This window comes from Somniosus microcephalus, chromosome 7 (assembly GCF_052327205.1).
Source record: "Somniosus microcephalus isolate GS21.2 chromosome 7, FLI_Smic_1.0, whole genome shotgun sequence".
Lineage (NCBI taxonomy): Eukaryota > Metazoa > Chordata > Chondrichthyes > Squaliformes > Somniosidae > Somniosus > Somniosus microcephalus.
This window is the reverse complement of record NC_140993.1, coordinates 78,847,880-78,871,049: the sequence shown is the minus strand read 5'-3', so window position 1 is coordinate 78,871,049 and position 23,170 is coordinate 78,847,880. Positions and strand designations below refer to the sequence as shown.

At 46.8% G+C, this 23,170-nt stretch overlaps 1 protein-coding gene across 1 annotated transcript in view; it reads right to left on the bottom strand.

Moving 5' to 3' along the window:
- LOC147114758 (uncharacterized) overlaps window positions 1-21,373 on the bottom strand; it is a 37,732-nt gene extending 16,359 nt beyond the window's left edge. The window contains exons 1-3 of the mRNA XM_085993945.1: window positions 21,122-21,373; window positions 10,922-15,081; window positions 9,429-10,828 (exon numbers count right to left, since the gene is read on the bottom strand). Coding sequence (XP_085850071.1) covers window positions 9,429-10,828; window positions 10,922-14,645 — 5,124 coding nt within the window. The 5' untranslated portion in view covers window positions 14,646-15,081; window positions 21,122-21,373. The remainder of the gene's footprint in view (window positions 1-9,428; window positions 10,829-10,921; window positions 15,082-21,121) is intronic.
- Window positions 21,374-23,170: the final 1,797 nt, after the last annotated feature.

Genomic DNA, 23,170 nt, shown 5'->3' with positions numbered 1-23,170 from the left:
GTTCCCCCCCCCTTCTTCTTTTCGGCAGGGGCAACCGGCGCTGGGGACAACCAGTTGGCGTCGGACAGATCCAGCTCCTGGTCTTTCACGGCAGCTGCTGCAAGCCGCTGGCCGGAACCTCGCTCGGTCTCTCTCTCGGGCTCTGTCTCTCCCGCTCGCGCGGCTCTCGCTCGCTCTCTCTCGGGCTCTGTCTCTCCCGCTCGCTCGGCTCTCGCTCGCTCTCTCTCGGGCTCTGTCTCTCCCGCTCGCGCGGCTCTCCCTCAGCGGCTTTAAACGCCTCTCCCAGACCTCCCGCAGTCCAGTCCTTTCCTCCCCGGCTGCGGCTGATTCTTCGCGGGTTATTTAGTTATTGATTTATTTATTTATTGCCTCCGCGCCTTATGATCCCGGTCGCAGCGCCTCGCGGCCTCGGTAGGTGCCCGGCCCTTTTCGCTCCAATTGCACCTCCCAGCCCTCTCGCAGTCCGGTGCTTTCCTCCCCTGCTGCGGCTGAGTTCTCCGTGGCTTATTTATTTTTATATCTTCCCGCGCCTTACGATCCCGGTCGCAGCGCCTCGTGGTCGCGGTAGTTGTCCGGCCTTTTTCGCCGTCGCGGTCTAGTCGTCTCACGACGCTCCCCAGCCCGCTTGTACCGCGGCTTCTGCTCCACGCTGCCCCAGTCTCAGCGCCTCTGGGCCCGACTTCTGTCCGGCTCCTTTCCCCCTCGACCGTGGTCGAGTGCACCGCCCTTATCCTCCGTTTATTTGTTTCTATTTTCCCTTTACTCACAGTCACCGTGGCCGACTTGCTTCTCGTGTTGATCGGCTCACTCACCACCGTGGCAGAAGGGACAATCCGTGTCTGTTGCTGATGGAAGACTTCGTGTTTGAATCTTCCTCCTTTCTTGGTCTGCAGACTCGAGTTTTCTCTCAGCAAAACGACGAGGGCGGGTGCCTCTTTTCGACGCTCGTTTACTTCTTCAGAAGTATTGTTGCCGCAGGGTAAGATCGAACTCGTCGCCACTGTAAAGTCTGTGGGTTGTATAGCGAAGTAATACACAGACTACAAGAGTAACTTAAACAGGACTTTACTATTCGAAGGTCAGGGCGAATCTGCCCAATAAATTCTGCCACAGCACTTATATACCAGTGTGGTCACCGTCGGTATTACAGTATACAGCAGCCAGGATAAAGTAGTGCCACACCTAAAATAGTTCTCTTAAAGGTGGACAGTTACATACAATAGTTCTCTTAAAGGTAGAACAGTTACATACACTACAGCTGGGGTCTAACTCGACACAGTACTCCAGCCAGACCGGGTTCACCTACGGGGAGGCCTCCATCCCGTGCCCCAGGGTACAGGTCGTTGCTACAAGGGTCAGTGTCACTGAAGGGAAACGTGTGTGTCTTACATGCAAGGGACGGATTCCCCTGGATAGGTGGTGGTGGCTCAGGAAGCTGAGCAGGGACATAGGGGACCATACAGCCGACTGGGAACGACTGGGGAACAACACCCACCGGACGATCACAGGGACCCAAGGGGGAGTGAGTGTGTGTTGGGATAACTGGTGGGAGTCGGAACAGGGAATCTATATCTGCATGTGGGGATCAGAGAGAGCCTGCCCCACAGGCATATCCATGATCTTCTCCAGATAATGGCAAGATACCGGGAAGGGGATGGGGTGGGATTCTAGCCTGCATGCGTGCGCGGTCCCACACTCCCCGATCCCAGTCAATGCCACCGAACTCGTAGAACGCACCCGAAAGCCCCTGCCCATGACCCCGACATCACGGACAGTAATAGAGAGGTGTCCTACCACCACCAAGGGACCAGGGAATGGGTTAGTGCTAGTGCCGACCGAAAAGGTACTATACCAGGGGGTACACTATGCAGTAGCTTCAGTTATCCTAAACCTTACCGAAGTACACTTACCTGAATGGTGCCCTAAGGAGACAGAACAGCTATACCAGGCCCTACTAAAAGAAATGTTTAGGAAATTCTACGAATTCGACTTTGCCAACATAGACAAAGCAGAGCTGTACAATTTACACTCTGAGCACACTATGGGCGCAGGGAGACAAAGAAGGGGAACCTGGAATGATACTTTCACAACCTACAATACAGGATCCTCGGTAATAAATAGCCTGGGCGATATAGAACTGCAAACACAAATAAATGGTCTAAAAACCCAACTACGAAAGATCCTAATGGAAGAAAACACAGTGGTAGGCTCAGAGCTACATGAGGACCAAGCTATGATGGTCCATTTAAAGGAGATCATTGCTGAGCTAGAAAGACATGCAAAAACATTAATGCACTCATACGGGAGGATAGGAATGCTTCGGATCAGGATGCACAGAATGAGGTGTGTGTGCTATACGGGGCATGGTTGCTGGGCGAGGGCCGCAGCAACCTGGAGGGTTTAAAACAAGGCTTAGTCCCCTCCTGGATTAGCAACAAGCACCTCGCAGCCCTCCACCCATTTAGCAATTCGCTGAGCCTGTATCAACTCCGCCTAGCTTCTGAAGCCTACCCTGTCCCAGTAGATTGCAGGCGTTCCAATCACACTATCATGGGGATAGTAGTGAGGATGCCGGTCATGGGTGGGACAGCCCAACCCGCACCGGTATGGAGGGTGGAGAACATTGGAATCATTCAAGGGGGTGCACACGTCCGTTTCACAGTGGTCCCACCTTATGTCATAAAGTGGGAGCACGCTATGACAGGTACTGACCTCTCCGGGTGCCGGAGCTGGGGTGCACATATAATACTGTGTCCCCAGCACTTGAACGCCTATTCTAGACCACAGTGCGGGTTTAAAGCTGCTGGCGCACAACCTGTGAACTGTACCATGGAGGTAATGGCACAAGGCCATGTTCCCCCACAAGTAGCATTCATAGGGGGTGGGACATATTGTGTCACCACAAGTGCGCCCCACTACCAGCATGGACACCACATCTGGTGTCCGGTGAGTGACAGCAGTTTCTGCTTTAAACCCGAGGCAGAAGTTCAAGTGGCCCAGGAACGGATTGTCCCCATTCCTGAACCCTCCACTGTTCACCTCACTGTCAGGGAAAACATAACCAACCTGCAAGACTATGTCACATTCTTCGGCTATAAAATTCCCCCTCTACCCGAACATCTTACCGCCCTACTCAAAGCCATAGAAGTATCACAAAAACATTTCTATACTCTAGAACAAAAGACAGTCGAGATAGGGGCCGAGATTTCGGATATCATAGTTGCACCCTGGTGGGATATTTTTGAAAATATAGAGGTCCCTTCCTGGATCAGAATGGCTTCCCATATTTTAGTGGTTTGCCAGCTCGATATAGTCTTCTACTTACTGTGCACAAAGTGCAGGGGGAGGGACAGAATGCTCCGATCCCGAAATGAGAGCGCATGGGACGAGCGTTACAATAAAGTCTATGACCAAGTAATTGTTATTAAAAATAAAGCTTTGTGACTGTGTATTATTTTTACCATATTTTCCAAGTGGTGCAGGGGTGTTGGACCCCCTCCGTGTTTGGATACGAATGTAACTGAATTCTTATCTGTGTATGCATCTGAACACTACATCTAAAGGGGAATGTATGTTTTGGGTCTTAGATAGGTAAACTACAGGGGAAGGTTGGCTCTCGAGGATCAAGAATTTTGCTCACCCAGTATGATACTCTAGCAAGTAAAGTATCACAGGGGGGACAGTAAGATTCTCAAAATTCACAGATCCCCAAAACTTGGAGAAAAACCCTAAAGAAAAGGACTTTCGACTCTTTTCTAACCATTTCAGGGTGATAAAATATTCGGCCTAACAGAGGGAGATTCAAGGTCAAGTACCAAGATTTGTCATTTTAAAAGGCATGTTTTGGCTTGTAAAGAAAGAAAAGGCTGCAACAGGAAATGGGATCAACCTCTGTAATAGACAGTTTGAGCAATGGAGTTAATCAGTTAATCAAGCTGTCTGGGGAACTGTCTAACATCACTTAGCCCCTATCAGATAATTTACATTCTAGCAATGGACCCACAGAAGAACAGCCTCACCCAAAATACAGGACCCATCCAAAAACATGCATAAAACAAATCACTTTGCCAACCTACAAAGAATCTCAGGCCCCATAGGAAACTCAAAGCCTGAGGACAATTCACCACAATCAAGTTCAACAGCTCATGAAACCATCCCGAAACCACTTCACACATTCTTAAAACTTCAACAGCTCATGGAACCATCCCGAAAGCACTTTAAACAACTTAATATTAACGAGCCCACCAAAATCTAACAATAAATCAGGATTATTTGGCGCGCAGATTAGGAGGCCCCAATTAGTATGATTGAAGGCCTGTTTTCTCAAGAAGGGAGTAAGGTTCGGGAGTTCCAAGTTCGAGTTCAGTACAGTTCCAACATCGAAACTCAGCGGTTTCAGAGCAACATCAAGATCAAGGAGTTCAAGCATCTCGAAGCAGCTCTCTCTCTTTCAAAGAAGTAACACACAAGAAGAAACCAGACCAACCGTTTCAGTGACCATCGGACACCTCGCGGCAACAAGGGCCTTACGAAACAACCAACCGAACATTACCATCAGCCAACCTGGTAATATTGGGCCACCACGACCAAAGAAAACCAACTCGGAAGAAAACCGAAGATTCACAAGTTTTTTCCACTCTACAAACTATTCCTGACTTACCCCTGGGTAAGATTTTACTCAAAGAGACTCTAAGCCCTATTTCTAACAGAAGAAAATTGGGTACTCACCTGATAAATCCAATACACATCCTACCGCATCAGCGGACTCACGAAGACTGACCAGATACGCAGGTGAAGTCCTCTACCGCGTCTGGGGTATGACAGGCCCCAACCAACATATCCAGCGAACCCCGAAACCGCAAACCAGCCCAACTGTCAAGGATTTGTTTGGTGAGCATTATCCCTGGCCCTTTAGAGTCCAACTTAGCTAGTAAGGTGGGATTGGGAGGGGTGAGGTATTTTTCTGCTGTAATTCCCTCATGTGTATCGAAGTGTTCCCCATTTTATTAGAGAGTGTTAAGATTATTGCGTTGTATTTTCTTTCTCAAATAAAGATCAATGTTTTCTTGCACCAAAAGCAGTTGTCTGCTGCACTTTTGTCACAACCCCTAAATAAGTCCAAGGTCTAGAACCAAGGGAGTGGCACTGATTCGAACTGCTCATAAGTCAGAGGCGAAGCTGATCCCAAACACCAACCCCTACATCTACCACCTAGAATGACAAGCAGGGGCATGGGATCACCACCACCTCCAAGTTCCCCTCAAGTCACACACCATCCTGACGTGGAAATATATCGCCGTTCCTTCATCGTCACTGGGTCAAAATCCTGGAACTCCCTCTCTAACAGCACTGTGGGAGTACCTTCACCACACGGACTGCAGCGGTTCAAGAAGGCAGCTCACCACCACCTTCTCAAGGGCAATTAGGGATGGGCAATAAATGCTAGCCTTGCCACCAGTGCCCACATCCCGTGAATGAATTAACAAAAGGCTACAGAAGAAGGCTGATGGGTGTACACAACTAAATGCTTGGTGCATTAGAAAGCCTGCCAGAACAACTGCACACAATGTCAAGGAGCATGGAGAGTCTAGCTCTGGCAGCGGGCTTTGTGCAGAGCGTGGAGCCCATCCTTTTGAATATGAAATGGGTGGTCACCTCCATCAGCACACCTGTAGAACCCACCATGATGCAGTGTCGGATGGCAGATGTCACAGCTTCCATTGCAGCACCAACAGCTTCCATCAAAGGTCTGAATGCTGCAGTGGAAGCTCAGACTGCTGCCATCGTGACTCTGGATACCACTGTTCAAAGGGACTTCCAGGGCATCACAGCAGTTCATCAAACTGTTCTCCAATAGATCATAAGAATTGCTAAGGCGCCGTCCCGGGAGAATGGTAGTGGCTCCATGAAACACGAACCCGCTGTCCTCTCACAAGCTGACAGCATTCCTCCTCCCACCCCTGCCATTCTGCAGAGCCCTTGCTGTTGCCTGCTGCAGCCCAGACTGAGACGGTGCAGTCTGAAGAGGGGCCTTCTAGGCCCAGAGCTGCTCGAGGTTGTCCTCCAAGGCCATCTGCAGTCTCCTCAATTGAAGATCAGCAGCCTTCCACCAGCCATGCTGCAGCCACTGGGGAAGCACCTCATAAGAGCACTAGGATAGTCAAAGGAACACAGAAGGCAGGCACTAAGGGAATGCACTCGATGATTAGTTTAATTTTGTATGCCTTATTTAATGAGTGAATTTATGAAATTTGGATTTGAATGTGCATTTTCTGGTGGTTTTTATTTTTGTGTTATCGGAAAGAGAACGATGTGATGGCCAGTTATAAAGGAAAGGTAAGAAGCGTGGGACTGTTGGTGAATGGGCAGTTGAGGTTGAGGTTACTGGTATCGCTCATGAATAATGTGATCACATAGAGCCTGTGCAGAAAGGGACTGTCTATGTTGCAGCCTCCATTCCTTTTCCTTTTCTTCCACTTTCTGTTTCACTTCCTCCTCTTCCATTTCCTCCTCATGCTCCTCCTTTTTCTCATGCTTCTGCTCCACAGCTTCACGCCTGATAGGTGGTGGCAAGGACTATAACCTCATAAGAGCCAGGTTGTGCAGCATGCAGCATACTCCCACAAATCTGGATACCCGCTCAGTTGAGTACTGCAGGGCTCCTCCAGAGCAGTCCAGACAGCAGAAGTTTTGCTTGAGGATGCCAATGGTGTGCTCTATAATGTTCTTTGTTGGCAGCATGGCTCTCATTGTAGGCCTGCTGAGCATGTGTGTGTGGGTTCCTGACCAGAGTCATAATCCATGTCATGAGGGGCTATTCCTTGTCACCCAGTAGCCAGCTATTTACAATCTATATTAATGACGTAGATGAAGGGACCAAGTGTAATGTATCCAAATTTGCTGACAATAAAAAGCTAGGTGGGAAAGTAAGCTGTGAGGAGGACACAAAAACCCTGCAAAGGGATATAGTCAGGTTAAGTGAGTGGACAGTAACGTGGCAGATGGAGTATAATGTGGGGAAATGTGAGGTTATTCATTTTGGTAGGAAGAATAGAAAAACAGAATATTTTTTAACTGGTGAGAAACTATTAAATATTGGTACAATAGCAAAATACTGCGGATGCTGGAAATCTGAAATAGCAACAGAAAATGCTGTAAAACACTCAGCAGGTCAGACAGCATCGAGGAGAGAGAAACATATTTAACGTTTTGGGTCGAAGCCGAAATGTTAACTCTGTTTCTCTCTCCTCGATGCTGCCTGACCTGCTGAGTGTTTCCAGCATTTTCTGTTGTTATTTTATATTAAATATTGGTGTTCAGAGAGATTTAGGTAGCCTCGTACAGGAAACACAAAGAGTTAGCATGCAGGTACAGCAAGCAATTAGGAAGGCAAATGGCAGGTTGGCCTTTATTGCAAGGAAGTTGGAGTATAAGAGTAAGGAAGTCATGCTAGAATTGTACAGGACTTTGATGAGACCACACCTGGAGTACTGTGCACAGTTTTGGTCTCCTTATCTGAGTAAGAACATACTTGTCTCAGAGGTGCTGCAACAAAAATTCACTAGATTGATTTGTGGGATGAGAGGGTTGTCCTATGAGCAGAGATTGAGTAGATTGGGCCTATACTCTGGAGTTTAGAAGAATGAGAGGTAATCTCATTGAAGCATACAAGATTCTGAAGGGGATTGACAGGGTAAATGCTGAGAGATTGTTTCTCCTGGCTGGAGTGTCTAGAACTAGGGGGTATAGTTTCAGGATAAGGGGTCGGCCATATAAGACTGAGATGAGGAGAAATGGGGAGAAATTTCTTCAATCAGATGGTTGTGAATCTTTGGAATTCTCTACCCCAAATGGCTGTGAATGCTGAATTGTTGAGTATATTTAAGGCTGAGATAGATAGATTTTTGGACTCTAGGGGAATCAAGGGATATGGGGATTGGGCGGGAAAGTAGAGTTGAGATCGAAGATCAGCCGTGATCTTATTGAATGGCGGAGCAGGCTCGAGGGGCCGCATGGCCTACTCCTGCTCCTACTTCTTATGTTCTTATGAAATTGCCTGGGCTTCACTTCCACTGCACTACAACAACATTCCAATGGAAAGTCCTGTTTAAAAACTCAATTGGATGACCTGGGAACTTCTTTAACTTAATTCTGAATCTTTTCAATGTTAGTAGAGAACTGACGTTCCACCCAGCTCTCTCCCAGCATTAAAATTTAACCAGCAACTGAAACCCTGTGAGCAGAGTTCCACACTTACAAGCAAGTACTCAGACACTGAGCTCCATCCTCTCTAGGCAGTGGAGCTAGCAGCGTAATTTGGCTGACCTCACGTCACACTATAGCCCTTGAATAATGATTTATAGCATTCAATGATACATATGTTAATTCAATAAAGAAAGCCGTGGTCACCCTTGTCCAATCATTTTTTCCTTTCGACAATTAGATGTAGATGCCAGTTCCTTAGATTTCAATGACTTGGGCATTTCCCAATGAAGCACTCAATCTAGCATACCAGCTGGAATGGTTATACTCTTGGTATGCTCATCAACTACTACTAATTACCTCAGATATATATGTAGCCTGGCGAAATGGAGCAGCACAGGACACGAACTTTCGTTTTTGGGGTTTTTTATTCTGTATTAATAACTTGGGTCTAGGTTTAGGATGAAATTGTAAATACATAAAACACAGTCGACAAAATACGGCAGTGGCTTGCTGCAAAACAGAACATGAGGCAAACCACAGGTGAAGGCAGTTAATTAACTAACAATCATTATACAAAACAAAACATATCATACCATACATTCGTATGTCCCGTTATCACTTGTCACCTCTTACAAGCAAACAGAAAGTATTAAACTCGTTCGAAACGTAGCCCCAAGGACTCAACAACAATTTTAACAAAGGTTAACACCAGCACATGGTGGGACAATCTACAAGCATCCCCGTGATATCGAGTGATTTGGGAAACAATATCACTTTAAAACTATGTCTGGCTGCACTAAATGCTGTTTTAGTTGTACTTTACGCAGACTAAGTTCATTTCAAAAGTCATATTCACCCCAACTCTCCTCAGAGCACACCCCCCACGCTGGATCTAGAAAATGGAGGCTGTGAAGAAAGGGGAGGTTCCTTTGGCATCACATGGCCTTACCCATAACCCTTTTCTCCTTTTTTCAAATTCTAAAGGGGAAAATGAACCGCGCCATCTAGTGGACTTAAATATTCACTGCATTTTCCCACTTGGCTACATTCTCCCCTGCTTTAAAGTCAACGTCCTCGGTGACTTAGCACCCGTTTTTCACTTCTTTTACAGCTTCTCGAAAAAATGCAGTACCCAGACTCGATAAAACATGAGAGAACACCTCAGGACTGAGTGAGACTGCATTACAGGCTGACTGAGGCAAATGGTATGGGTTAGGGTTTACCCCAGCATTGGCTCTTTTAGTTCTGCGAGGAGCCGGAATGGGTACCTCAACCTCAGTCCCACACTCAGAAGGATCTGAATGCTCTGGCTCAGAAACAGCCTCTGATTCCTGTACATCTTGGGCGTTACCAACAGGATCATTGTTTACTTTTTCCTCCTGAGTTAACTCTGGATAGGTGACTTCCTCTACCACAACAAACTCAGTATCAGAGGGCTCTGGCAACGATTCTGTCAAAAGAGTGACAGGGGGTACGGTGACAGGGGACTTGGTTCTCGTCCGCCTAGGCTCAGGGACAGGGGTAACACATGGCCTAAGATTAACTCTATGGACCCTTTTTAAAGGACCGCCCTCTACAGGCTCAACTGCATGTGTAGTACCCTGTACCTCCACCACTCTGTACACAGTAGGACCCCACGCATCCTGAATTTTGTTCCTACCCAACGGCCTGTGTCGTAAGTATACCAACTGACCCACCTCAATGGTTGGACAGTACACTTTGTCTTTGTTAAGTTCAATTCTTTGAGCTGATTTCTTTTCAGTGTACTCTCTTGCCCTTGCATGTGCCTCCTTCAAACGCTCTTGGTGGACAACCAACCACTCATGTTTCTTGTCTAACACTTGCTCCTGACCTAATAAAGCATCTACAGGAAGGTGTGGATGAACCCCGAAAAGCAGATAGTACGGTGAGTAGCCAGTCGTAGCATGGGGTGTTACACTGTAGGCATACACCAACTCAGATAAGTGCTCAGGCCAGCGGCGCTTCTTTTCTGGAGGCAGTGTACGCAAAAGATCATGTAAAGATCTGTTGAATCTCTCACATTGAGCATTTCCTTCTGGGTGGTGTGGGGTAGTGCGGGTTTTCTTTACACCATAAAGCTTACACAGCTCGGCAATGATTTCACTCTCAAAATTTCGACCTCTGTCTGAATGCAATCTTTCTGGGACCCCATACTTCATGAACCACTCTTTGAGAAGGACTTTTGCCGTGGTATCAGCCTTTTGGTCCCGAGTAGGGAAGGCTTGTGTGAATTTAGTGAAAACATCGGTCACTACTAACACATTCTCACGACCATCGGAGGCCGGTTCCAGCATGGTGAAATCTACAGCAACTACTTCAAGGGGCCGGGAGGCTAGAAATGATTTCATAGGGGCATGTATCTTGGGGTGGGGCATTTTTGTCAAAACACACCTCTCGCATTTCTTGACCCACTGTTCCACATCCCCATACATCCCAACCCAAAAACATCTCTGTCTCAAAAGGTTCTGTGTGCGCTCTATTCCCTGATGGCCCATACGATCATGCACACCTTCAAGCACGACTTCTTTCAAACAAGAGGGCAGTAGTAGCTGGTGACACTCACCAACATGGACATCCTCGATTACACGGTACAACAAACCATCTTGCTCACAAATACGGGGCCACTGCTTTAACGTGGATAATACTAGCTTGGATAACTGCGACCTCTCCTTGTAAGTTGGCCTTCGCTGCTCACCCCAAAACTTCCTAAACACGCTGAGGGTGGGGTCTGTGTCCTGAAACTTACGTAGTTCCTCTTTAGAGTAACCGGGAAGTGTTGGTGTGTTACCCTGCAACTCACTACGCTCAGTACTTTCTTCTGCGTCCGAAACACGGATCTGTCTGACTTTACAGCACTTGACTCCTGCTGTCCCTAAGTCTGGTCCTAGAGCTGTTCCCTTGTGAGTGACATTACATATGGCCACACAACCATCATAGTCCGCATCCCCACTGTCTGACTCGGGCTCCCCTGCTAACGGCTGCCTAGAGAGGGCATCTGCTGCTGCATTACAGCGGCCTGGGCGGTACTTGACGTCAAAGTCAAAAACAGCTAACTGAGCCACCCATCTTTGCTCAACAGCACCTAACTTAGCTGTAGAAAGGTGACACAGGGGGTTGTTATCTGTTATGACAGTGAACTTGGAACCTAGAAGGTAACCTCGAAATTTCTCTGAAACAGCCCATTTGAGGGCGAGGAGCTCTAGTTTCATACTGCTGTAGTTTCTGTCATTTCTTTCAGCATTACGGAGCCTCCTACTGGCATATGCTATCACTCTCTTCCTATCTCCCTGCTGCTGGTGGAGGATGGCACCTAATCCTAGGTTACTGGCATCCGTCTCTACAATAAAAGGCTGAGTGAAATCTGCGTAACCTAACACTGGAGCACTGATCAGCTTTTCTTTCAGCTGTTCGAAAGCAGCTTGGCACGCCGCTGTCCATGAACCTTCAAACAACCGTTTTGCTTTTGCTGGGCGGTCTTCCCTAAGGCATGCATTGACTACGTCATGGAGAGGGCCAGCTCGTTTAGAAAAATCCTCAATGAACCTCCTGTAATAACTACAGAAACCAAGAAATGACCTCAGATCTTTGACTGTACTGGGGACCGGCCACTTCTTTACGGCGGCAATTTTCTCTGGATCTGTCCCTATACCCTCCCCTGAAATTTGATGCCCAAGGAACCTGACTTCCTGCTGCAGGAAGTGACACTTTTCAAGCTTTACTTTCAAACCTGTCTCTTTCAGTCGTCTTAGAGCTGTCTCAAGCCTCTCTAAATGGTCCGGGAAGGTCTGAGAGAACACAAGGATGTCATCTAAATACACTAATAGGATGTGGAACACTAAGTCGCTCATAGTCGCTTGCATAAGTCGTTGAAAAGTCGCAGGTCCATTACAGACACCAAAAGGCATTCTGAGGTACTCAAAAAGGCCAAAAGGAGTTGTAAAAGCAGTCTTAGGCCTGTCACTTTCACGAACAGCAACCTGGTGGTACCCACTTGCAAGATCAATGGTCGAGAAGAACTTTGCACCATGAAGGGCATCAAAACTCTCGTCAATGCGGGGCAAAGGAAATGCGTCACGTCTGGTTTTTGAGTTTAGTTTCCTAAAGTCAACACATAGTCGTATGTCTCCATCAGTCTTACGAACTACCACTATGGGTGAAGCGTATGAACTATTGCTCTCCTGGATGACACGCTTTCTTAAAAGCTTAGTGATGTGGTCCCTCACCTCTTTGTACAGTGTAGGTGGGATATGACGGTATGGCTCTGTAACTGGTGCGTCATCTACCAAGTTAATCTCATGCTCAACTTTATCAGTGTAGCCTAGGTCCTCATCCTTAAAAGCAAATACTTCCGAATGCCTGGCTAAAAGTGCACCTAACTCTGCTTGTTGGCCCTGTGTGCCACCTATGTGTAGTTTGTCCAAAAGCAACTGAATGTCTTTGTCTGTCATCTGTCCTTCTTGTCTGCCAACAGTTACTTCCTCTGTGTCAGCGGAGATGCGTTGAAATCGCACCTCACAGGAGTCCTTGTCTACACACTCTGCCTGAGTCGGAATACCAAGCCTGGTCCTGGGGCTTAACCACACATCCTCCTCAGAGAAATTTACCACCTGCACTGGAAATAAATGTCCCTTTGATTCAACTAGAGTGGGGACAACTACCAGGCCACCTGGCAATTGTGTGTTACCTGGCTCCAACAGCATTTTAGTGCTGCCACCTGACTGAGTTTTAAGTCCCTTTACGTAGACTGTAGCTATGGAAGACGCAGGCACATGTACAGCACCCCTACCAGCTACACGGACAGAAGATGACTTTGGAGTGATGTTACACTGTTGCACTTGCTGAAATGCTTCCCTCCAATCTGAATCCAACTTTCCCCCTAGAGTAGTGTCAAACTCAGCATGAACTAGTTGTCTGCATCGGCTGATGATGTTCATACCAATAAGACCTGGTGCTGCAGGCTGTGACTGCTGATGCTCTTTGACTACCAGGAAACCACATTCGGGTAAGGTTATGCCCATAGTTTCAACGTCTAACTCAAGGTAGCCCAAGTAGGGAATGTCCAACCCGTTGGCGGCAGTGATCTTAAGCCACCCGGTTGTAGGCAGCATATCCTCATCCCTCCCAAGTAAGTGCTCTCTGAAAAAAACTTCAGTAATAGTGCTGACTTGGCTCCCGGTATCCAGTAAACAGTTAGCAGTAACCCCCCCAATCTTGAGATCTACTACTGGACATTTACCTACTGCACGGTCAAGAAATCTGTCACGAATACCAGTACTGTTCTGAGAGCCTGCAGGTTTTCCTCGCATTGCCCGGCTCATGGCAATCGAGGGAGTTAGTTTTCCTGCACCCCAGCCAGCAGTGGTGGATGTGTTTGCTACCTCGTGCTTCTGAGGACACTGTTTGGCAATGTGCCCCGCCCCGTTACACTTAAAGCAAATAGGCTGACCTTCATCAGTGAACTTTGGCTTGGCTCTAGGTTTCCCAACCTTGTCATTACCCGTGTTTTCCTTCTGTAGAGCAAGACCCCGTACTGCCTCTGTTAGTTCCCCGATAGCTTTACCCTGTTCCGCCACCACTTTAAGAACATCCTGTAAAGTGACAGCCTGGCTGCCTGGTACCCCAATGGCAGAACACTGAAGATCCCTCCCCGTACTGTCACACACTACATTCTTGCTCTTTGCAACTTTAGTGCTACAGGGCTGGTCTTCTAAGGACCATAAGACAGCTTCCTCACGTACATCGAATAGGGTAGACTGGGGGTTGTCTCGTACAAACTTGCGCAACTCTCTCCGGAGTGAGGGATCTCTAACACCATCAACAAATCTGTTTCTGACAACCCGTTTTGTGTCCGGCACAGCATCAGGTGATTGCTTTACCAAAGTTCTAATAATCTGAGAGAGTGCATGTGAGTATTCTCGGAAATCTTCACCCTCTTCTTGCTTGCGTCCATAGAAAGTTTCTAACAGCTGGGACTCACTGCGTTTTTCGGTGAAAGCCCCCCTTAGGTAACTGAACAGGTCACTGGGCTGCTTAGACTCTCCACCCAACCGTAACCTAATTTCCTGTAGGGCTGTCCCCCTCAACAAAGATCGAATGAAATCTACCTGCTCTGCAGGAGTCTGATCTCTAGCTCGTAGTACACTTTCAACCTCTTCAATGAACTCATCAACTGAACGACTATCTTTGGATACCTCACCACTGAATGGTTGGATCTGACGCTCTCTGGGTACATACACATATGACTTGGTTGCCCCATTACCTAGAGTGGCAATAATTGCCATTGCTTGGTCATGGTTCTTTTTCAACTCTGAAATCTGTGCCTTGAGTTCATCTATCTGGTTGCCCTCACCCACACTAGAGGTATTGTCCTCACCATCCGAATTGTGAGCTCCACCCGCCTCCTCAGGAGGGTCTAACATTTTGACTCAGTTCACAAGTCCCTGACAGTCACTGAATGGGATGGCCGCTGTGACGATTCTTCTCCAATGGTGTCCCTCCTCGGTGCCTTGATGGGTCCTCTCCCAGATTGGTCCTGGCGCCCTCTGGATCCCGTCTGTCTGGTCTGGTCCTCCTTAGCAACCCCAGGCAGCACTCTCCGTCCGTCTCCAGGTCCACTTGGCACCACACCGCTCTTCCCCCACTGCCGTATTTTATGTAACTTTCCCAAACCTGAGAAACTCCAAGCTAACAGACCCCACTCCTGGTACCAAAATGTGTAGCCTGGCGAAATGGAGCAGCACAGGACACGAACTTTCGTTTTTGGGGTTTTTTATTCTGTATTAATAACTTGGGTCTAGGTTTAGGATGAAATTGTAAATACATAAAACACAGTCGACAAAATAGGCCAGTGGCTTGCTGCAAAACAGAACATGAGGCAAACCACAGGTGAAGGCAGTTAATTAACTAACAATCATTATACAAAACAAAACATATCATACCATACATTCGTATGTCCCGTTATCACTTGTCACCTCTTACAAGCAAACAGAAAGTATTAAACTCGTTCGAAACGTAGCCCCAAGGACTCAACAACAATTTTAACAAAGGTTAACACCAGCACATGGTGGGACAATCTACAAGCATCCCCGTGATATCGAGTGATTTGGGAAACAATATCACTTTAAAACTATGTCTGGCTGCACTAAATGCTGTTTTAGTTGTACTTTACGCAGACTAAGTTCATTTCAAAAGTCATATTCACCCCAACTCTCCTCAGAGCACACCCCCCACGCTGGATCTAGAAAATGGAGGCTGTGCAGAAAGGGGAGGTTCCTTTGGCATCACATGGCCTTACCCATAACCCTTTTCTCCTTTTTTCAAATTCTAAAGGGGAAAATGAACCGCGCCATCTAGTGGACTTAAATATTCACTGCATTTTCCCACTTGGCTACATATAGAAAGTTGACCTCATGCAGCAGCCATGACTCAGCTAATCACTGAACAGCACATTCTGAGTAATTGCAGTGCACTCAGCTGTGCCTTAAACAATTTTTAACCTCTACTGCGAACTTTAGAAGGTCAAAGCCTGTTTGTGGTTCATTCCATTCCTTAGTTAGGCATCAGGACTATTCACAGAACACCCTGGCCAACCTCTACGACCTCCATCTCCTCCCAAACTAACCCTATACTTAAGCATCTCCTCCCTCACCCCACTCCCACTTCTGACCTCACCTTCTTTAAAATCCTAGCTCATCTTTCCGACTATTAATCAGGCTCTCAGCTGATATCTCAGAGCATAACTCTTAATTCCAATCAACTGTCAGCTCTAAGATCCTCGTCAGTGGTCCCGAGAGAAAGAAAGAAAAGAAGGCACTGACTTCATTCACGTTTAGGTCTCAAACTTGTTCTGTTAGTGAGTCTTTACATCTGTATCAGGTTCAAATGCAACCTGGCGCTGCCTATTAACTGACGCAGCCTCACTCTCCTACAGAGATGTCTTTCTCTCTTAGGCAGTTCCTCAGAACCGAGGATGACTTGCTTCCACATTAAAAAAGGGTGGAAGATGCCTGTGCGTGAATTCTTTTAATGTGGGGTGGCCGTTGCACACCAGCTACCACACGGGCTTGACAGAGCAAGGGCTTGGTCCAATGGCAAGGGGATCCAAGACGATTGGAGACCAGGCTCTGCTACAACGGCCTAGCACACACATACACACAAACATAATGCTACTGTCCTCCTCCCTCCTTCCCGCAGGTCCTCTCTGCCTAGGTTTCGTAGAATGCATTGTGGTCCTCCCGACCTCGCTGTTGGTCCATGCCACACCTTCACTGGGCCCCGACCCCGCTGCTGGTCCACGCTGCGCCACTCCTGGGCCTTGACCTCGCTGCTGGGCTCGTCCTCGCTCCTGGGTCCCGGCCTTGGACATGAATGATGTTGTCTCTCACAGGATCAAATTAGCACTGATATTCTCGCGATCCCTGGCCCCGAGCACCACTCGTGATCCACTAGTCACTAGATTACTATTCTAGTGGTACTAGTCAGAGATGTACTATTCCTCCACAGACCCAAACATTGTTCCTATCACCATGAACAATCATCCTGTTTGTAGTACAGTTACTGCCGTTTAGCATGACAAACTGTGCAGTGGTACGTTGAGTTATACAGGTAACAGTTAGTGTAGTCATAGAGCAAGGCCATACAAAGGCAAATTGTCAGATAAGAAATCATTGGCGAGATAAACTATGCCTCCACTGAACTCCACTCTCCATTAGCACAAATAAACATATAGGGGCTGATAATGCTGTCTGGCACAGGGACTGCTTTGGCATTTTGCAAGGTCAATACACATATTTCTGGCCTCGCACTACAAAGCAAGATCAGCTTATTTAAATAATGTTCTCAGCACACAGTGCATGACATGCTGGAAGAGGGCAGGAGTGAAGGGGTGGAAAGAATCAGGCCATTTTAAGAGCAGACCCAACATTGGAGAAAGGGAAATAACAACAGAAAATGCTGGAAAAACTCAGCAGGCCAGGCAACATCTGTGGAGAGAAATTAGAGTCGACGTTTCAGGTGAACCCTTTTTCAAAACTGGAAAGGAAATGAAATAGATCGAAGGCAGGGCTGCGATAGAACAAAAGAAGTAAAGAGACATTAAGAGGTATTCAAAACCAGACGAGATGGTAATAGGACAGTGGAGAACAAAAGACGGCTCAGATTAGGTGTGAAGTGTACTGGCAGGATGAGAGACAGCTGCCATGTGGGGGAGAGAGGAAAAAAAGGAAAGGGGGGGGAGGGAAAACCCAAAACAAAGGGGTGGAAAAAATATATAAGTAAAAATGTAATGGGGCCGAGGTTATGATCTGAAATTGTTGAACTCGATATTGAGTCCGGAAGGCTGCAAAGTGCCTAATCAAATCAAAGGTGTTGCTATGGGTACCCGCATGGGTCCTAGCTATGCCTGCCTTTTCGTGGGATATGTGGAACACTCTTTGTTCTAGTCCTACTCAGGTCCCCTCCCTCACCTCTTTTTCCGATACATTGATGACTGTATCGGTGCTGTTTCCTGCTCTCGCCCCAAACTAGACAATTTCATTCACTTTGCCTCCAATTTCCACCCTTCCCTCACCTTCACATGGTCCATCTCTGACTCTTCCCTTCCCTTCCTCGACTTCTCCGTCTCCATCTCTGGGGATAGGTTATCGACCAATATTCACTACAAGCCCACTGACTCCCACAGCTACCTGGACTACACTTCCTCCCACCCCGCCTCTTGTAAGGACTCTATTCCATTCTCCCAGTTTCTCCGTCTCCACCGTATCTGCTCCGACGATGCCACCTTCCACACCAGTGCTTCTGACATGTCTTCCTTTTTCCTCAACCGAGGATTCCCCTCTACCGTGGTTGACACGGCCCTCGACCGTGTCCATTCTATCTCCCGCACTTCTGCCCTCACCCCTGCCCCTCCCTCCCGGAACCACGATAGGGTTCCCCTTGTCCTCACCTTTCACCCCACCAGCCTCCACATTCAACGGATCATCCTCCGCCATTTCCGCTACCTCCAAAATGATCCCACCACCAAACGCACCTTCCCCTCCCCTCCCCTTTCAGCATTCCGTAGGGACCGCTCCCTCCGAGACACCCTAGTCCACTCCTCTATCACCCCCAACAGCCCTTCCCCTTCACCTGGCACCTTCCCATGCAAGCGCAGGAGATGTAACACCTTCCCCTATACCTCCCCCCTTCCCACTGTCCAGGGCCCCAAACACCCCTTCCAGGTGAAACAGCGATTTACTTGTACTTCTTGCAATCTAGTATACTGTATTCGCTGCTCACGATGCAGTCTCCTCTACATTGGGGAGACCAAACGCAGATTGGGTGACCGCTTTGCGGAACACCTCCGTTCAGTCCGTAAGGGTGACCCCGAGCTTCCGGTCGCCTGTCATTTTAATTCACCACTCCATTCCCACTCGGACCTCACCGTCCTTGGCCTCTTGCATTGTTCCACGGAAGCTCAAAGTAAACTTGAGGAACAGCACCTCATCTTCCGATTGGGCACTTTGCAGCCTTCCGGACTCAATATCGAGTTCAACAATTTCAGATCATAACCTCGGCCCCTATTTCATTTTTACTTTTTTTTTCCACCCCTTTGTTTTGGGTTTTCCCTCCCCCCACCCCCCATTTCCTTTTTTTTCTCTCTCCCACATGGCAGCTGTCTCTCATCCTGCCAGTACACTTCATACCTAATCTGAGCCGTCTTTTGTTCTCCTATTACCATCTCGTCTGGTTTTAAATACCTCTTAATGTCTCTTTACTTCTTTTGTTCTATCGCAGCCCTGCCTTCAATCTATTTCATTTCCTTTCCAGTTTTGAAAAAGGGTTCACCCGAAACGTCGACTCTAATTTCTCTCCATGGATGTTGCCTGGCCTGCTGAGTTTTTCCAGCATTTTCTGTTGTTATTTCGGATTTCCAGCATCTGCAGTATTTTGCTATTGTATTAGAGAAAGGGGCCTGAGTGTCTGGAGTGCTATTCAGGCGCTCCAACTGCATTGTCGGGCCTATTCCTAATTTACATTATTTTCAGGACCTTAATGAATCTAGTGCACAATGTGTCTGCAGACTGTCAGTATTAGGAGCACTTCCACATTGCATTATGACATACACTGCACATCAGGCATTGAGCAGCTCTCAGTTCCCCATAGTGCAGGGTATCAATGCTCGATTCAGGTACCAAAGGTTGCATTATAGTCACTATAGGCATAATGCAATAATGGAATAAAATGTAAGTGGCTCTACATTGGTCTTGCAGCTCACATGTTTTGAAGCTCCCAGTTCAACACCAGTGCAGGCAAATACTACAAGGCAAGTGAACACACAGCTGTACATAAATATGGTACTTAAACTCTGTGATGGTCTGATAATGTTAGCCAGTTTGTACTTTTGTAATAATAGTAGGGATGAGCACCAATGTGTAGCCCAAACTCAGTGCTCTGATTTGGACCAATTTGAGTTAATCTTTTGAATGCAGTTAGATTTAGCTTAATGTGAGGAAATACAAGTTGGTGAAGTGCTTTGTTTTTCCATTCATCAAAAAGCTGGAAAGTAATTTGTGGCTGATTGTTGACTGATTAAAAATGTCTTTTTTGTTTCATTTACACCAAAGCAACGGATACCAGGAAAGGGAAATACGCCTGATTGCTCTCTTTATTACAGCTGTATAGGGTGGATGTGAACCATGTTATAGAGTCATAACGGCACAGAAGGAGGCCATTCAGCCCATCGAGTCCGTGCCGGCTCTCTGTAGAGCAATCCAGTCAGTTCCATCCCCACCCGTGTTATGGCAGGATTGTAGGGTAGAGGACCAAAGAATTTCGGCTCTCTATTCTTTGCTTATGCTGCTATTTCTCTCCTAGTCCATATGCAGGTTAAAATACGGCATGCATTTCTTTGTACAGGCCTCCCTGATCTGCACGGAGGTGTTCTCTAGGCTCCCATCGCAGCATGCTCCCTGGTGTTAACCATGTCTTGGATGAACTACATTTGAAACTTAATTAAATCTTAAAATGAACTCAGATACTTTGATACGGTAACAATATTAAGTCGGCAACAATGTGAGGCTCTTCTGTTTAACTTGACTTTCTTGGGTCACTAAACAATAATTTGCCATCACTGCAGTGCAAGAGGTTTTTTAAACCAATGTTTGATTTCACATAATTAATGTGATACTATCAGTGCTATCTTCTTTCATGAGCTGGTAAAAATAGGCCTAGGAAAACTAGTAAGGATGTGTAGGCCAGACAATGCTTGGCTCTATGTTCAAGTTCACAGAAATCACAGAAACCCCACAGTGCAGATAGAGGCCATTTCGGCCCATCGAGCCTGCACCGACACATATCCCACCCGATCCCCGTAACCCCTACACCAACACATATCCCACCCTATCCCCGTAACCCCACGTATTTAATCCCCCTAACACTAAGGGTCAATTTATCATAGCCAATCAACCTAACCCGCACATCTTTGGACTCAGACTGGGGTGTGTGGGTAGGGGGACAAGGGGGCATGTGTGAAAGGATGTAATTGTACAATTTTCTGCTAGCAATTAATACATGGCACAAAATTCAGCAAAGGTGCATGAAACCATAACCTTCCCCCAACAACCCCTCACCCCACACCACAAACACAAAAAAAGTTATCAAAACCCAGCTGTAAAAATGGAAAATCTGACAGGCTGCCAACAAGTCAGGAAAGCTTAAGGATAGGTTATCATGGTGGGGAAAGCATTTTTAAGAAGGAGCAGAAAACTTTGGCACCTAGAAAATGGGTATCATGCAGGAACAGCCTATGGAAAAACGCTGAGGAAATTTTCCTGAATCATTTACTTAAAAAATTTAGAGGGGGAAATTGAAGCAACGGAAGGAGAAAATGGTGAGTAGTTACTTGTCCCAAACATACTGTTAGCCAGGAGTAAGGTTCGGAATGTTGGCTGTGTCCTGGAGTCGTGAAGCTGTCTGAACAGTGCTGCTGTCGGTATAGGTGTGACTAGGATATGAAGCTCCATCTAATGGTAGAAGTTTGTAGCTGCAGGACTGACGGTGGGTCACAGTGGAGATGCCCGAATAAGGAGTGCGCAGCAAGCCCAGCAAATTTCATATATTATAGATTGAGCCAATAATGTGGTCCTGGTGTCTCTGCACCAAGAGTCCTGCTCCTTTGGTACCATACGTGTTTTTTCCACAAGGTGGCACCTGAGGTACTGAGCTTTACCCCTCTGCAACTCCATTCTTCACCATCGCTGTCTGTTTTCCCTGCCTCCTAATTACAACTTCAATTTACAAGTTAAAGCTGCCTGCTCCAGACCGCATTGCTCTGTCTTTCATTTGGATGCTGCTTCCACTGCCAAGACTCTGCTCCCAAAGGAGCCAGATTAAGAATCCTTTGGGCCTGGGCACTCCCGCTAAACCGCCTCCCCAATATCCATTTTATTTCCACAGGAGACCGGCATCCTCACTTTAGCTCAGAGTAGAATGAAGGTATTTCATTGCTTTGAGTTATTTAACTTAAAATGCTTCTTTTATCTCAGTGCTGGTAGGAGAATAATTAAATATTATATAGTCATTTATTATATCACATAATTCTTAGCGAGTTTTATAGAAAAAAAAGACTTGCATTTATACAGCGCCTTTCACGACCTCAGGACATCCCAAAGCGCTTTACAGCCAATTAAGCACTTTTTGGAGTGTAGTCACTGTTGTATTGTAGGAAATGCAGCAGCCAATTGCGCACAGCAAGCTCCCACAAACAGCAATGTGATAATGACCAGATAATCTGTTTTTTGCTATGTTGATTGAGGGATAAATACTAGCCAGGACACCGTGGATAACTCCCTTGCTCTTGTTCGAAATAGTGCCATGGGATCTTTTACGTCCACCTGAAAGAGCAGACAGGGCCTCAATTTAACGTCTTGTCTGAAAAACGGCATCTCTGATAGGGCAGCACTCCACTGGAGTGTCAGCCTAAATTTTTGTGCTCAAGTACCTGGAGTGGGACTTGAACCCATAACCTTCTGACTCAGAGGTGAGGGTGCTACCCACTGAGTCTGATCCATACCTTTCAGCATCTTTCCAATGAGTGTATATGCCCATTTCTCATTTTTCCCCCTAAAATGTATTTCATCACACTTATCCATATTATATTACATCTGCCATTATTTAGTTAACAATGAAATGGTGAGCTCTACTGGGGGCCCCATATTTGGCTATGTATAGGCCCCGGAGGCCCATGTGTTAATGCACCTCTGCTCCCATATGATCTTCTGACCTTCTTCAGCAGTTTTCACAAAGTCTCTGTCCTCCACAAACATGGTCCCCTGTGTTGGAAGGGGGACTCCCAGGCTGGGGATGAGGAAAATCCCAGTCTGGGAATACGTTGGCAAGCTGGTACACCATGTGGAGGCAAGTCCTGATGAATCTATACTATATGCTCCCTATGGCTTTACAGTTCTTTCTTTAAGGGGGCAGCCAAAACTGCACACATTACTCCAGTGTTTTGTATATATTCATCATTACTTCTTTAATCATACTCTATGCCCCTATTTATAAAATCCAAAATGCTATTGGCCTCTTTTATGGCTTTATTGACCTACACTAGCACTTTCAGGAAATAATATATTTCAACCCCTAGGACTCACTGTTCATCCTCACCCTTCAGCATCTTTCCAATGAGTGTACACGCCCATTCCTCGTTTTTTCCCCTAAAATGTATTGCATCACACTTATCCATATTATATTGCATCTGCCATCGGATTGCCCATTCCACTAACCTATGCCCTATTAACATATTTTTTGGGGCCTTAATGGACCTCATGCACAACATTTGCACTGACTCTCAACAGCTTATACAGCATTATGCGCGCCAGGCGCTGAGTAGGCCCCAAGCCTCAACAGTAAGGTTGCCAACTCCGGTTGAATGTATTCCTGGAGGATTCACTGCATGACCCAATTG